Source organism: Lissotriton vulgaris, chromosome 3_1, assembly GCF_964263255.1.
Source record: "Lissotriton vulgaris chromosome 3_1, aLisVul1.2, whole genome shotgun sequence".
In the NCBI taxonomy this organism is placed as follows: domain Eukaryota; kingdom Metazoa; phylum Chordata; class Amphibia; order Caudata; family Salamandridae; genus Lissotriton; species Lissotriton vulgaris.
The window spans coordinates 1,563,691,946-1,563,705,400 of NC_141689.1; the positions used below are offsets into that span (position 1 = coordinate 1,563,691,946).

At 46.4% G+C, this 13,455-nt stretch overlaps 1 protein-coding gene across 1 annotated transcript in view; it reads left to right on the forward strand.

The window, feature by feature from the left end:
* The window catches only part of SMC2 (structural maintenance of chromosomes 2), a 380,518-nt gene that overhangs the window by 131,839 nt on the left and 235,224 nt on the right, over positions 1-13,455 (forward strand). Inside the window, exons 10-11 of the mRNA XM_086962048.1 lie at positions 2,207-2,440; positions 4,354-4,513. Of these exons, the coding sequence (XP_086818174.1) occupies positions 2,207-2,440; positions 4,354-4,513 (394 nt within the window). The remainder of the gene's footprint in view (positions 1-2,206; positions 2,441-4,353; positions 4,514-13,455) is intronic.

Sequence of the window (13,455 nt, forward strand, 5' to 3'; positions counted from 1 at the left end):
TGCTACGGGGCACGGGGGTGGGAGGCTGTTTGTGCTTACAGGATGGCTGCGGAGGGCTCTGCTTGTTCTTTCGTCTTTCCCTGCCTTTGGGTTCTGCGGTGTTGACACTACTCTTGTGGTGTTGAGTCACTGTTTCTTTCCAATTTTTCTGCTGTTCGTACACTGTTCCCATGCTTTCACAGTTTATCTGGTGGTTCTGCGTTGTGGTGCGGAAAAGTTCTCAGAAGAAAACTGACATAGGCGCGCAGCGGCGGGTCTTGTGACCTCGCTGGCTTCGCGTATGCGGACGACACCTGGGTGGAGTCGCTTGATGTCGCCCCGCACCCGGCGCGCAGGGATGCTGTGGCAAAACTGTTTCCGGATCCAGTCTCACGCCTGGGGATAATTCTACATGAAGGAATCTGTGGCTAGAATAGTCTCTACCAGCTACATTGTTACCGAAGGTAAGTAACTCGTACATTAAATCACCTCATATTGTATGTGTACTCCAACTCATTTTTCCTTTGTCCTTAGCCATCCCGATTAGTTTGGGAATATTGTTACACCCACCTTAACTGCAATAATGCTGCATGTTTAGCTGCGGTAGAAAACATTGAAGATTAACCTAGGCAATCTGGAAATGCTGCAGGAGTAAAGGGGTCGTTTTTTGGAAGAAGGGACAGATGATGCTGTGTACACTTTAAGATGGTTAAGGGGGTGATACAACTGAGAGCAGTATGGTATACGGTGTTCCACTAAGTGGAATTCGTTGTGGATGATACCATGTCTTGAGGAATGTTGTTTTGCCAGCGCTTATGGAAACCTATTTTGCCAGATACTTAATTGCAGGGGTATTTTCTCTTAGTGTCAATGTTTAATGCATCTGCTATTTCTGAATGCCATTGCTATAGTTTTTTATTGCAGACAATAGGGCTGTGTGAATCTCTCACTTCTCAGGTGAAGACGCTTCTGGGAAGGGGGTGGCAACAGTAAAGCCAAATGTTAGCCAGGGCCAGTAAATAATCGATGCTTTTGCCTTTTCTGTCCTCTGGTTGATTAAACCATGTTTTTATCGAATGTAAACTTCTTCATAGACGGTAGCCAGTCCTCTAGCTGTATTAATGTTTTATTTGGATATTTGCCATTACCCCCACCACAAGAAACCTTTGCTCTGCCTCTCGATGCTTTTAACTAATAAATTAAAAGGATTGAGACTCGGCATCGGGTCTATACGATTCTCCACAGGCCACAGCCCTGGTCTAAAAAAAGAAACATTCACAGGACAAAATTCAAAGTCAAAACCATAAAGCTTTATTCACATTTAAGAATCATTACAGAGAGCAAAAAGTTATTAGTTAGTAAAATTGAAATCGGCAATAATAATCAAATAGTGCGATTTGCGAGTGGAAACAACATGAGGCAGACCTCCAGAGCAAGTAGCCTCAACCAAATTATAGTTCATCAAGAGGTTTCGCATAAATCTGCTCAGTTCAAAAGTCAAGAAAGACTAAATATAAATCAGCCAGCAGAAGGACAGAGACGGCTCCGTTCGTAAGGCCAGAAAAGTACACTTATAACTCATTAGGCAGACTAACAGTCTGCACATTTCAAAAGAAAGTAAAAGTCTGACACACGTCCCAAAACGGGCACATTTGTAGGATTAATATCATGAAAGGCACCATCGACATGGCCAGATCGTACACCATAGGTCTGTACTAATAATGGAACTTGTACGCAAACCATTAGTAAAACAAGAAAATATAATGCTTCAAATAAGACACCATTAGGAATATCTGCGTTCATGCATTATTAAAATAAGGCGTACATAGGAAATAATGTGAAATGTATTCAACAATTGTAAACCATGCACAGTGCATCTATTTAGAGATTTTAATATGGTGCCGATACAGGAACACTCTGCATATGACTTCCTTCTTGAGGAACACAAATACATTTTAGCTCCGCAAATAAAAACTACCACAAAATGATTGTGATCGTTTTTCTGGAGTGCCTCTTACTAACTTAATATCCTTCTGATTAAGTATTTAATAATGGACATGACCACCTTTTTATGTCCAGAAAAAAAGAATAGAGAACACGGAAAATGTTCCTACTTACTTTTTGTTTTTTATTATGTGCACTATAAAATAGACAGCTAGAGGGTAATGCTAATTTTCCAAGTTCATAAAAGTGTTCTGATGGTTAAGTACAATTTGTTCTCCACAAGGATTCCAAGACTTTGGTGGCCAAAGAGAAGGAGGTAAAGAAAATAACCGACAACTTGAGCTCCATGCAGGAAGCTGGTCAGAAAGATGCAGATGCGTTGACTGCTGCTCAGCAACACTTCAACGCTGTCTCTGCTGGCCTGTCCACCAATGAAGATGGAGAGGAAGCAACACTTGCTGGGCAGATGATGACCTGCAAGAATGACACCAGTAAAGCAGAAACTGAAGCCAAACAGGTATGTATTCAATAATTGTTATATTGCTTGCTGTTGTATCATTTTACACAACCATAGAGTTGCATGAAGGAGCTGGATGAAAGAAGGAAAGGACAGAGGAAAAGCAAGCACAAAGATTTAGGCTGAAGACCTGTAAATGTAATCTTCCCCCAAAATACTCCTCGATGGTTGTCGTGTTGTGGATAGTTGACATTCTGCATCTCCTCAGCAGTTAAGGAGTAAGAATGGCAGTGGAACATTGGTGCCATGAGGAGATTGGGAGTCGAGGGAGAATAGAGGAAGATATAAATAGAGTTTGAAAGTATTAGAACTTGGCCGGTTGAACTAATGACACACTGAAATATCACCCGGGCGAGACCGCGAACTTATGTGAGGCATGACACAGGCCAACCCCTCCTGAGATGTGAATAATCATACCTTTCACACATCCCTTACTTGTAAGTTAAATTTATGTTCACAGTTGCACAGACAGTTGGAGGCTTGTTTAATTAGAGGCTGCTGGGTCCCTCCTATCGTTTACGTGGATTCCCTGTCTCCACAAAGATTGAAAAAAAAACATAGTTCCAATGATAAAGGTTTGGTCATCCCCTACCTAGCTGTACTGGGCTTCTGGAGCGTGTGGATTCACATGGCTTCACTGGCTGCTCTTGTGTAGAACCTGTGCTGCTAGCCCTTTGGGGACTTGAGCTGAGATAGAGTATACAGTGTGCTGAATCTAATCTGTTTTCTTTCCGGGTTTTAGCTGCAATATCAAGGAGAAAGACTAACAGAACACACTTGCCTGGGCTGGGAGAGCCGCATGAATTTCTCTTTTCTATCCAGCCTAACCTTTTCATATGACCTGAAGATACGTTCTTGACTGGGCTTCTCGGAAATTCATGTGTAGACTATGCCCTAAATAAGAATTCTTTCTACACTGTTAGAGATAGGTCCTTAGCTCATCTTTCACATAAATGTCTAACCTGTTGATGACAGAATATCTCTTCTCCTTGTACACCCAGTATTTGCATGCTTAGAGTTGTCCCACACCGGTTTGCAATGGCTAGATGTTTATCACATTACTAAAATACATCCATAGACACCTACAACTAACTAGTCCCGTTTTTAAGACTATTAGGCGGCTACATGAAGTAATTTTTCTAACGGCTGAGGGGTTCACCTTTTAAGTGGTGGCTCATTCTTATTGAATGGCCAGCCACTTTAAAGGTATGTGTATGCAGGGAAGCTTGCTTAGATCTCAGAAGGCAGTGTTGAGAAATTAATTTTGAATGTATAGAGAGTGCTCAAACATAGACATATGTGGCAGTAATTTCTTTTCCCCACATATGTACAACCTGGAATCTTTAATTTTGGGCTGCACAAAGTAGGTGTTAACTTAGCACAGGCACTGTTGCATATAGTGTCTGGGGTTGTGAAATAGGGGTTTGTGCCTGCTTTTTGCACCCCTGGTACAATATTTTATCACAGAAAGCACCTGCAGAAGCTTGTAAGGTTTAATTTGTAATCTGGATTGCGCTGCTGTGATCAAAGGAGCATTCTCATTTGCAAGGAGGTGTGACCCTTGCATTTGAGGGGCACGTTTTCCTTTGTACCTGCACTGTGTTATAGGGCCAAAGAAGAGGTCAGGATTCACACTAATTGTGTCATATGAGATAGTGCACAGCCGATTGGACTTTAGGGATGGTAATGGGGGACACAAGGACATCATAGGCATTTCTTCCCCTCATAGGTGGGTGCAGTCGCAGACTGGCAGTTTAACTTATTTTTTTATTTTTTTGGGACACACTACCAGGCTGAATCAAGCATGCCCATGTAAGAGTCAACCATGACCCAGATCCGGAATGTGTCCAAATTGGAATAGGGTCAAGTTGGATTATTAGTATTTCAAACTTTATGCTGTGTTATTCTCATAGGCTCAAATGAAATTGAAGCATGCTCAACAAGAACTGAAAACCAAACAAGCCGAAGTTAAGAAAATGGATAATGGGTACAAGAAGGATAATGAAACATTTGAAGCAGTGAAAAAGGTCAAAGAGAAACTGGAAGCGGAAATGAAAAAGTTGAACTATGAAGGTCTGTGTTGTCTTTTAATTTTGTTAACTTTTTTCTTTTTCCAAGTATGTTTCATAATGACGGTTTAGCTTAAATCATACAAGGCACAAAAGGTACTGCAAGGCCACTGTTAATGTGAGTAAAGCTGTCTCTGATCTATTGTTCCTTACAGCTTTGCTATAATAGGGCGACAAACCCTCACCACGCATGGTGGCATACATCATCTGGTCTGTTTCTTCACTAGGGAACAATACAGTCATTCAGGGTGGGCTCACTCAAAGCTATATAGCTGGTTACGTGTGTATGTTTTTTTGTGTGTGTGAACTCTGATTAATTTTGGACTCTAATTCTTATTTCTCCAGGAAGCAACCCATATTCCCGTGTTGATTGACTTCTGTGTCAAAAAATATTTGATATAGTCTTTATTAAAACTTTCCTGACACAGTAAAATAGACTAGTGTTCTAGGATCTTGAAGGTTTTAACATGCCAATATATTTCTGCCTCTTACTGATTCTGCCAGTAATAGGCATTTATCAAGGCACTGACCCTAATGTCTAGTTATCCAGTATTTGGGTGTCTTTCATAGATTCACATGCCTGAATCATTCCCCGTTGTCGAGACGGGAGCCTCCGGTATATAAAAAAGTAATGTCCTAAGACAGTGGTTCCCAAACTTTTGACTCCTGAGGACCCCCATTGAGTCACCACTGGAAGCCGGGGACCCCCAAGCAATTTGTATGGGTTAAATTTCAAATATTAAAACAGTAATCCGAAAAAAATACACACGTGTGCATACAAAACAAATAGTCAAAGTACTAAGGATTTTGGGGCCAGATGTACGACCACTTCATTTAGCGCCTCGCAATTGGCGACACATGGCAAGTGGCAAATTGTGAGTCGCTAAATGAAATGTACAACAGTGTGTTTAACACTGTTTGGGATTCCCAATGGGGTCGCAAATTGTGAGGTTCATTAATATTAATGAGCCTCTCGCAATTTGCGAGCCATTGGGAATGCCAGCCCTCCAAGGTATGGTGGCCTGCTGGGCTCTGCAGGCCACCATGTCTGGGACTGCTTTTGAATAAAGCAGTTTCAAAAAGAAAATGTAGCCCATTTACCATGCACTTAAAGAAACAGGAAATTAAACATTTTCGTTTCATTTTCTAAGGGCAGGCAGAGGTCCCTGGGACCACTGCCTGCCCTTAAAAAATAATTTTGCATGTATTTGCAAAGGGGAAGGGGTCCCCTGAGGACCCCTTCCCATTTGCAAATGCATTACCATCTACTTGAAGTAGGTGGTAATTGCAAATGTTTGCGACCGCAAAACATTTGTACATGGTTTTGAGACTTGCTATTTAGAAGGAAATCCCCCTTCCAAATAGCAAGTTGGAAAACGTATTTAGCGAGTCGCAAACAAATTGGGACCCGCGAAATAGGCAATGTACATGGCCCAATAGGTTTTTGCATGCGCAAACGGGTTCGCGAACCCGTTCGCACATATAAAAACGGATCATACATCTGGCCCTTAGTATTTTATATTGAAGTAATAGCCCCTCTGTCACATGCATTTCATTTGTTTTATAGCATCTCTCATACCATTGTAGGATGCAAGAGCACTTTACATCACACACATATAGAGACATTGAATCATACATGTAAATCAGTGTGTATATAAAATGTTTAAAGAGTGCTTGGTCTGGAAAAGCACAAACACAGGATTCAGAACATAACACGCTGGCTAGCACTTACTTTAACATTAAAAATGTATTTCCACCCAAATAAACCTTTTTAGCAGCATCAGGATAATTAATAACTGGGGAAAACATAAGTTACTAACTGGTACCATGCAGTTTGCAAGCAGCTCTTTGATGACCGTTTATGGGTCCCTCTGCTACATTACAATTGACACTTGTGAAGTGAACAGTAACGAAAGAATCTTTGTGACAAAAGCAGTAACCAAGAACCTATGCACATAAAATACTGCGTTTTAAAATGCATGTTACACGTTCTTTGCAGTAGACACATTAACCCTCTGTGCTACATTAGTTAAGTCAAAGCTGCCACTAAACAAAATTCTCCTCACACTCCAGCAGGTACATTAATCACTGGCATGATCTTGACACTTTTATTGTTGCTGGAAAGCTGCTAATTATACTAGAAACTTTTCTGTGCTTTTAAAACTGTTGCCTACGGACCCCCAGGGCATGTGTCACGGACCCCTGGGGGTCCGCGGACCCCAGTTTGGGAAACACTGTCCTAAGACATACATATAAAAGAATAGGCCTAAGGGTCTCACCTTAGTGTCCTATCTAGGTCCTTATGTAGGAAGGACCAAACAGAGTAGGCCCAAGGGTCCCACCTTGGCATCCTATCTGTGTCCTTTTGTAAAAAGGACCAAAGTAAAGAGAAACAACCAATCAGCTACTACCTCCCTCTAGAACCTTCCTGTCAGGAGCCTCAGTCTCTCAGATTTTCTACCACACGTTGTGCTAGGGAGTCTCCACATGAGTTCTCCTCAGGAAACTTACTTTTCATCTAAATTCGATAGTTTTTTCGACTTCTTTGCTATGGCTGATAGCAAAAAGAGAGGACTCTTTCGAGCCTGTGCTTCTTGTGGCAAAAAGAGGCTTCACGTGGATGATGAACACGAGACCTGGTATACTGTCTCTACCCTCACCACCAGGCCAAGGACTGCAGAATATGTTGTACTTTCTCCCATAAAACCCAGAAGGATCGGGAAGGACGTCTTCTGATATGGCTGAACAGACTTAAAAACAAGCCAGAAGGCGACTTGGTTTCTGAAGGTTAGAGCCTGTCTGGCGCCTTGCAGTTTTTCTTGAACAGGCCTAGCGTTTCCTCTCCTGGCCCCTCAGACACCCCTCCTAAGAAGGCCAGAAAGTCTTCAGAGGGCAAGCCTACTGTGTCTGACAAGGACCTTCCTGTCCCCAGGAAGCAGTCGCTGATGACAATGACGAGGACAACGTCGACGACCTCCTCAGCGCTGAAAACCGTCTCTACGTCGACGACAACAGTGTCGACAACGACGGCCTCGTCGGCGTCTTCCTCGTCGACCAAAACGACACCTTCATCGTCGACGAGTAGACCACTTTCATCCACTGTTCCCTCGACGACTAGGACTACGTCGTTGACGGCAAGGCAGACGCCGAAGACACCGGCGACGACACCGTCGACGAAAACCACAACGTCGACGAAGCCTCCATCGTCGACGAGGAGCACCCCGTCAACGGCGACGCAGCCGTCGACGGCGGAACAGTTGCCGTCGGCGAGAACACCGTCGACGAAGAGTAAAATTCCGTCGACGACGGAAAGCTCTTTGGTGACACCATCGACACAGGCGTCGATGGCAACTGGTACCTGGAAGGAGTCTGAGCTGCTCTCGCATGCTATGGATGCCCAAACGTCCCATGTCACAATCAGAATTACCAAAAAACCAATTACTCCGGACATGACATCACCTAGTAAGGTGCAACAACTAACACCATCCTGCTTCTTACAGGACCAAGAAATGGATGAGGAACCGTTTCCACAGGCCACTAGCCCTTCGGAACTGGTGGTTAAGTGCCAGAGTACAGATGAGGAGCAAGATGTTGAGGAACCTGTGCCTCAAGCTGTCCATACTCAGGTACACACACAAGTGACACCAATGGTGTGCCTGCCAGCATCCTTAGTTTCGGACTTGCGTTTCCTCATCCAAGACTATAAAGAGCGGTTTCCAGTAAAAGCCACTCCTGTTGCTCCTCCGACTCCGCAGGTATCTGCGCCTGTACCTGTACCTGCGCCTTTACCACGACATAAGCCCCCTCCGCTGGTACTTCCGAGAACTCAAAATCCAGCACAAGACCCCATCTCGTCTGATGATGATGAGAGGGACCACGAAGAAGGGGAAGTCCGCGACGATGACACAGACCCGGACGCCGGCCAAGACTACGTCACTCACTCTCCAGCCTCTCCAGAGCCGCAGTCTTCGGAGTCTCCACCCGCAGACATTGGAGGCTTCCATAACCTCATGGAAAGGGCAGCCAAAAGGTTCCATATGTCCATGGAAACACAGGAGACTGAATGTTTCCTCTATGATTTCAAGGAACCAACGAAGAAAACAACAAGATCAATCCCGATCATTGACTACCTACTAAAACAGGGCTAACAACTCATGCAGACGCCGGCATCTCTGCAGGTAGTAGTGCCCAGACTTGACAAAAAATATAAAGCTACATCATCGGCACCAGCATGCCTCACGGGTATGTATAGGCATTTATATAGCGCACTACTTACCCGTAGGGTCCCAAGGCGCTTCGACCGCTGCGAAACCCTTCCTGGCTTCCCTGAGAGATGGTCCCTTAATGGGTATCTCCAGGGTGAGACCAGGCATCCCCGGCGGTCTGGTGGGGCCGTTAGTGAAGATGAGGCAAGCTAATGCCCAGAGTTGCCGAGTGTGATCGCTGATCAGAGTGGGCACCGAGGCGAGAGAATTATCGAGTCCGCTGACCCTGGTCCAGAAACCTGCCGCGCCGGGAATCGAACCCTGGTCCCGGGCCGTTCTCTGCTCTCGGGTCTGCCGCCTCTAACCAGTGAGCCACACTACTTCACTGGGTCATCCCAAGGCAGACTCCGTGGTTACTCAGGCGGCGCAGAAGAATTCGAGAAACCCTGCATCCCCCTTATCAACACCACCCGATAAAGAAGGCAGGAAGCTGGATGCCATCGGAAAACGCTTTTCCACCACGTCTGCGACGACGGTGAAGATCGCCAACTCGATCGCACTTCTGGGCCGCTACAACCGTCAACTCTGGGCGTACATCGCGCCCTACCTCGCTGACCTTCCAGGGGATTTGAAAGCGGAGGCGCACTCGCTTCTCCTCGAAAGGACAAACTTCGGCTTCGGAATTAATCGACTGTGCCATCGACGTAGCCATGACTGGCTTCAGACAGCTGGCAGGCGCCGCTGTTCTAAGACGTCAAGGTTGGCTTAAGGCCACCTCCTTCAGACAGGAGGTCCAAACTAAAATAATTGATATGCCGTATGATGGCGAACATCTTTTCGGCGAAAAGATTGATGAAGCCCTCACCACAATCAAGAAGGACACCGATACAGCCAGAGCTCTGGGAACTCTACAATCTCGTAATCAGTCCTTTCGTGGCAACAGAGGGAGAGGACAATCCTCATACAGAGGTTCCTACCAAAATAGGTCCTCCTATTCGTACTCACAGGGCAAGACGCAGTTCCAACAGCATCAAAACCAGTCGGGACGTCAAACTTCCTACAACAAATCGTCCTACAGGGGAAAAGGTCAGAAGAGACCCACAGGCAATCGCCAATGACTCTATCAATTGGCCAGCCCCTCCACCATCACATTCTTTACGACTTGGAGGAAAACTCTCTTTTTTCCTACAGAATTGGCGACAAATAACAACGGACCGGTGGGTTTTACAACTTCTCCAATTCGGCCACTCACTGGAATTCCTCCCAAATCCCCCACCGACACCACCTGTCAAGCGCCCTCACAGACACCTACGGCTGCTTCTTCAGGAACTAGCTTCCATGCTTCAAAAGGGCGCAATAGAAAAAGTTCCACACGCCCAAAAGGGGGAAGGGTTCTATTCCCACTTCTTCCTATTTCACAAAAAGGGCAAGAAATGGAGACCGATCCTCGACCTAAGGGCGCTCAATGTGTTCCTAAAGAAACAGTCGTTCCGTATGGTCACACTACAAGAGATCCTGGGATTCCTGGAAAAAGGCGACTACATGACATCACTAGATCTTCAGGACGCCTACTATCACATCCCTATCCTCAAAGGACACAGGAAGTACCTCAGATTCGCAGTAGCAGGAGTCCACTACCAATTCCGTGTTCGGCCTAAAATCTGCCCCACGGATCTTTACAAAATGCCTCTCGCCTGTCGCAGCCTTTCTTCGCCAACAGGGACACCAGGTCTTCCCATACCTGGACGACTGGCTGGTAAAGGCTCCGTCGACAGCAGCCGCGTCTTCCAGCGCCTGTCTGCATCTTTTCCGCCAATTAGGCCCGACCCTCAACAAAGAGAAGTCATCACTGAAACCAAGCAAAGTCATCACTTTCCTTGGAGCGACCCTGGACACGGAACGCGCAAGAGCCTTCCCATCACAGGAGAGAAAATCGAAACTTATCTCCTTAGCCACGTTAGTGGCATCCAAAAAGACTCTGACTGTCCGTATCTTCAAGTCGCTCCTCGGCATGATGTCGTCATGCATTCTGCTCATCCCACACTGCCGTCTAAAAATGCGCCCCCTTCAGGAAGAACTGACAAGGCAGTGGACACAAGCTGCGGGATCCTTCGAAGACCGCATACGAGTCACTCAATCTATAGTCAACAATTTACAATGGTGGAGGTCGACCAAACACCTGTCGCAGGGACTGCCGTTCCTGCTTCCGGCACAACCACATATAGTCACCACGGACGCATCCTTAGAGGGCTGGGGTGCAGTCCTGCAAGAACTACAGATCAACGGCAAATGGACGCCGCAGGAATCCAAACTCCATATCAACATTCTGGAGCTAAGGGCAGTCTTCCTGGCGCTCCAATCGTTCCTCCCACGCATCCGAAACTCCCCTGTGCTCGTCAGGACAGACAACACTACGACAATGCACTACCTGAACAAACAGGGAGGGACGCGTTCTCTCTCTCTCTCTCTCTCTCTCTCTCTCTCTCTCTCTCTCTCTCTCTCTCTCTCTCTCTCTCTCTCTCTCTCTCTCTCTCTCTCTCTCTCTCTCTCTCTCTCTCTCTCTCTCGAATCTCAGAGAGTCTGGAACTGGCTCCTCCAGCATGGCATAACACTCAAAGCCGAATACGTTCCGGGCAGAGACAATGTCCTAGCGGACGCCTTGAGCAGAGAACAGTCTCTATCCCACGAATGGGAGCTGGATTCGGGAGCGGTAAAATACATCTTTGCGGAGTGGGGAACACCACAGATAGACCTCTTTGCCACCAGGGAGAACGCCAAATGCCCAAGCTTCGCAAGCAGGCTTCCCCAACCAGGAACACTAGGGAATGCATTTTCCATAGCTTGGCGGAACGTGTTTGCTTACGCCTTTCCGCCATTTCCACTGATACCCAGGGTAATCAGGAAGATGAAATCGGAGCCCTGCACCCTGATCCTCACGCCCCATCCTGGCCGAGGCAGCATTGGTACACGGAACTTCATCGCCTGTCTATCCAACCACCTCTTCGCCTACACAGTCATCCGACCCTGCTCACAATGTCCCAAGGACAGGTTCTCCACCCGAACCTGGGCCCTCTGAAGTTATCAGCCTGGCTCCTGAATACCGCAAATTCAGCCACCTGAACATTCCGCAGGAGTGTAGAGATGTCCTAGCTAAAGCTAGAGCTGACAGCACTAAAAAGACCCATTCTCTCCAATGGAAACGCTTCTGTGTCTGGTGTGCGAAAGAAGATCTACACCCTTTCCATGTCACCCCACAGCAACTGCTACCATATCTGCTACACCTGGCGCAGTCAGGACTTGCCCATGCGTCCATCAAGGTTCACCTGGCAGCAATATCTAGGTTCACAAGAACTTCTGAGGGTCCTTCCCTGTGGGCGGACAGGCTCATCAAACAATTCCTGAAGGGCCTCTTCAGGTCCTTTCCAAGGCCAAAACCTGTCCCTCCGTCATGGCAACTCAACGTGGTCCTTCACCAACTGATGAAGCATCCCTTCGAGCCTATCCACAAAACGGATATCAAATTCCTGTCGTGGAAGACGGCCCTCCTCCTGGCCTTAACCTCAGCCAGAAGGGTCGGTGAATTGCAAGCCCTCTCCATCCAAGACCCTTTCTTACAATTCAAAGAGGACAGAGTCATACTGCGTACTAACCCACGATTCATACCCAAAGTCCCATCGGACTTCCATCTTAATGAGCCAGTAGTTCTCATATCGTTCTTTCCGAACCCATCTACTTCGCCTGAAAGAACGCTGCACTCTTTAGATATTCAGAGATGCCTCAAATTCTATATTGACAGAACAAGACAATTCAGGAAATCACCCCAACTCTTTGTCGCATTCAGCAGACCAAGGAAGGGCATGCCCTTGACGAAACAAAGTATATCAAGGTGGATCTCTTCAGCGATAACTTTCTGCCGTGACAAGGCTGGGCGGCCTTTGGACTCGCGGGCCAAAGCCCATTCCACGAGAGCCATGTCCACATCTGCGGCACTGTTTGCTGGAGTGCCACTCCTGGACATCTGTAGAGCGGCGACCTGGAAGTCCCTGCATACCTTCACCAGGCACTACTGCCTGGACGCTGAGCTAACAAAAGACGCAGCAGTGGGCAGAGCGGTGCTTCGCCACCTATTCCAGTGAAGTGAGCCTTCTTGCTTCCCACCATCCTTGACTGGTATGCACATTTCTTTATTACTAGTTACTACATGATGTTGTATGTCGTTGGTTTACAGTCGCAAATGTTTCCTATCTGCAGACTTCTATATGCTGTACCAACACAGAATGTGCATATTGTATTGCTTGCTACTCTGATTCAGGCATGTGAATCTATGAAAGACACCCAAATACTGGATAAGAAATGCGTTACTTACCTGTAACTGCAGTTATCCAGTATTACTGTCTTTCATAGATTCACATGCACCCTCCCGCCTCCCCTGGAAGGACTCACCTCTCTCTCTAACAAGTTTACACCTAACTAGCTTGGTGCGTACGAAAATCTGAGAGACTGAGGCTCCTGACAGGAAGGTTCTAGAGGGAGGTAGTAGCTGAATGGTTGTTTCTCTTTACTTTGGTCCTTTTTACAAAAGGACACAGGCTGCCAAGGTGGGACCCTTGGGCCGACTCTGTTTGGTCCTTCCTACATAAGGACCTAGATAGGACACTAAGGTGAGACCCTTAGGCCTATTCTTTTATATGTATGTCTTAGGACATTACTTTTTTATATACCGGAGGCTCCCGTCTCGACG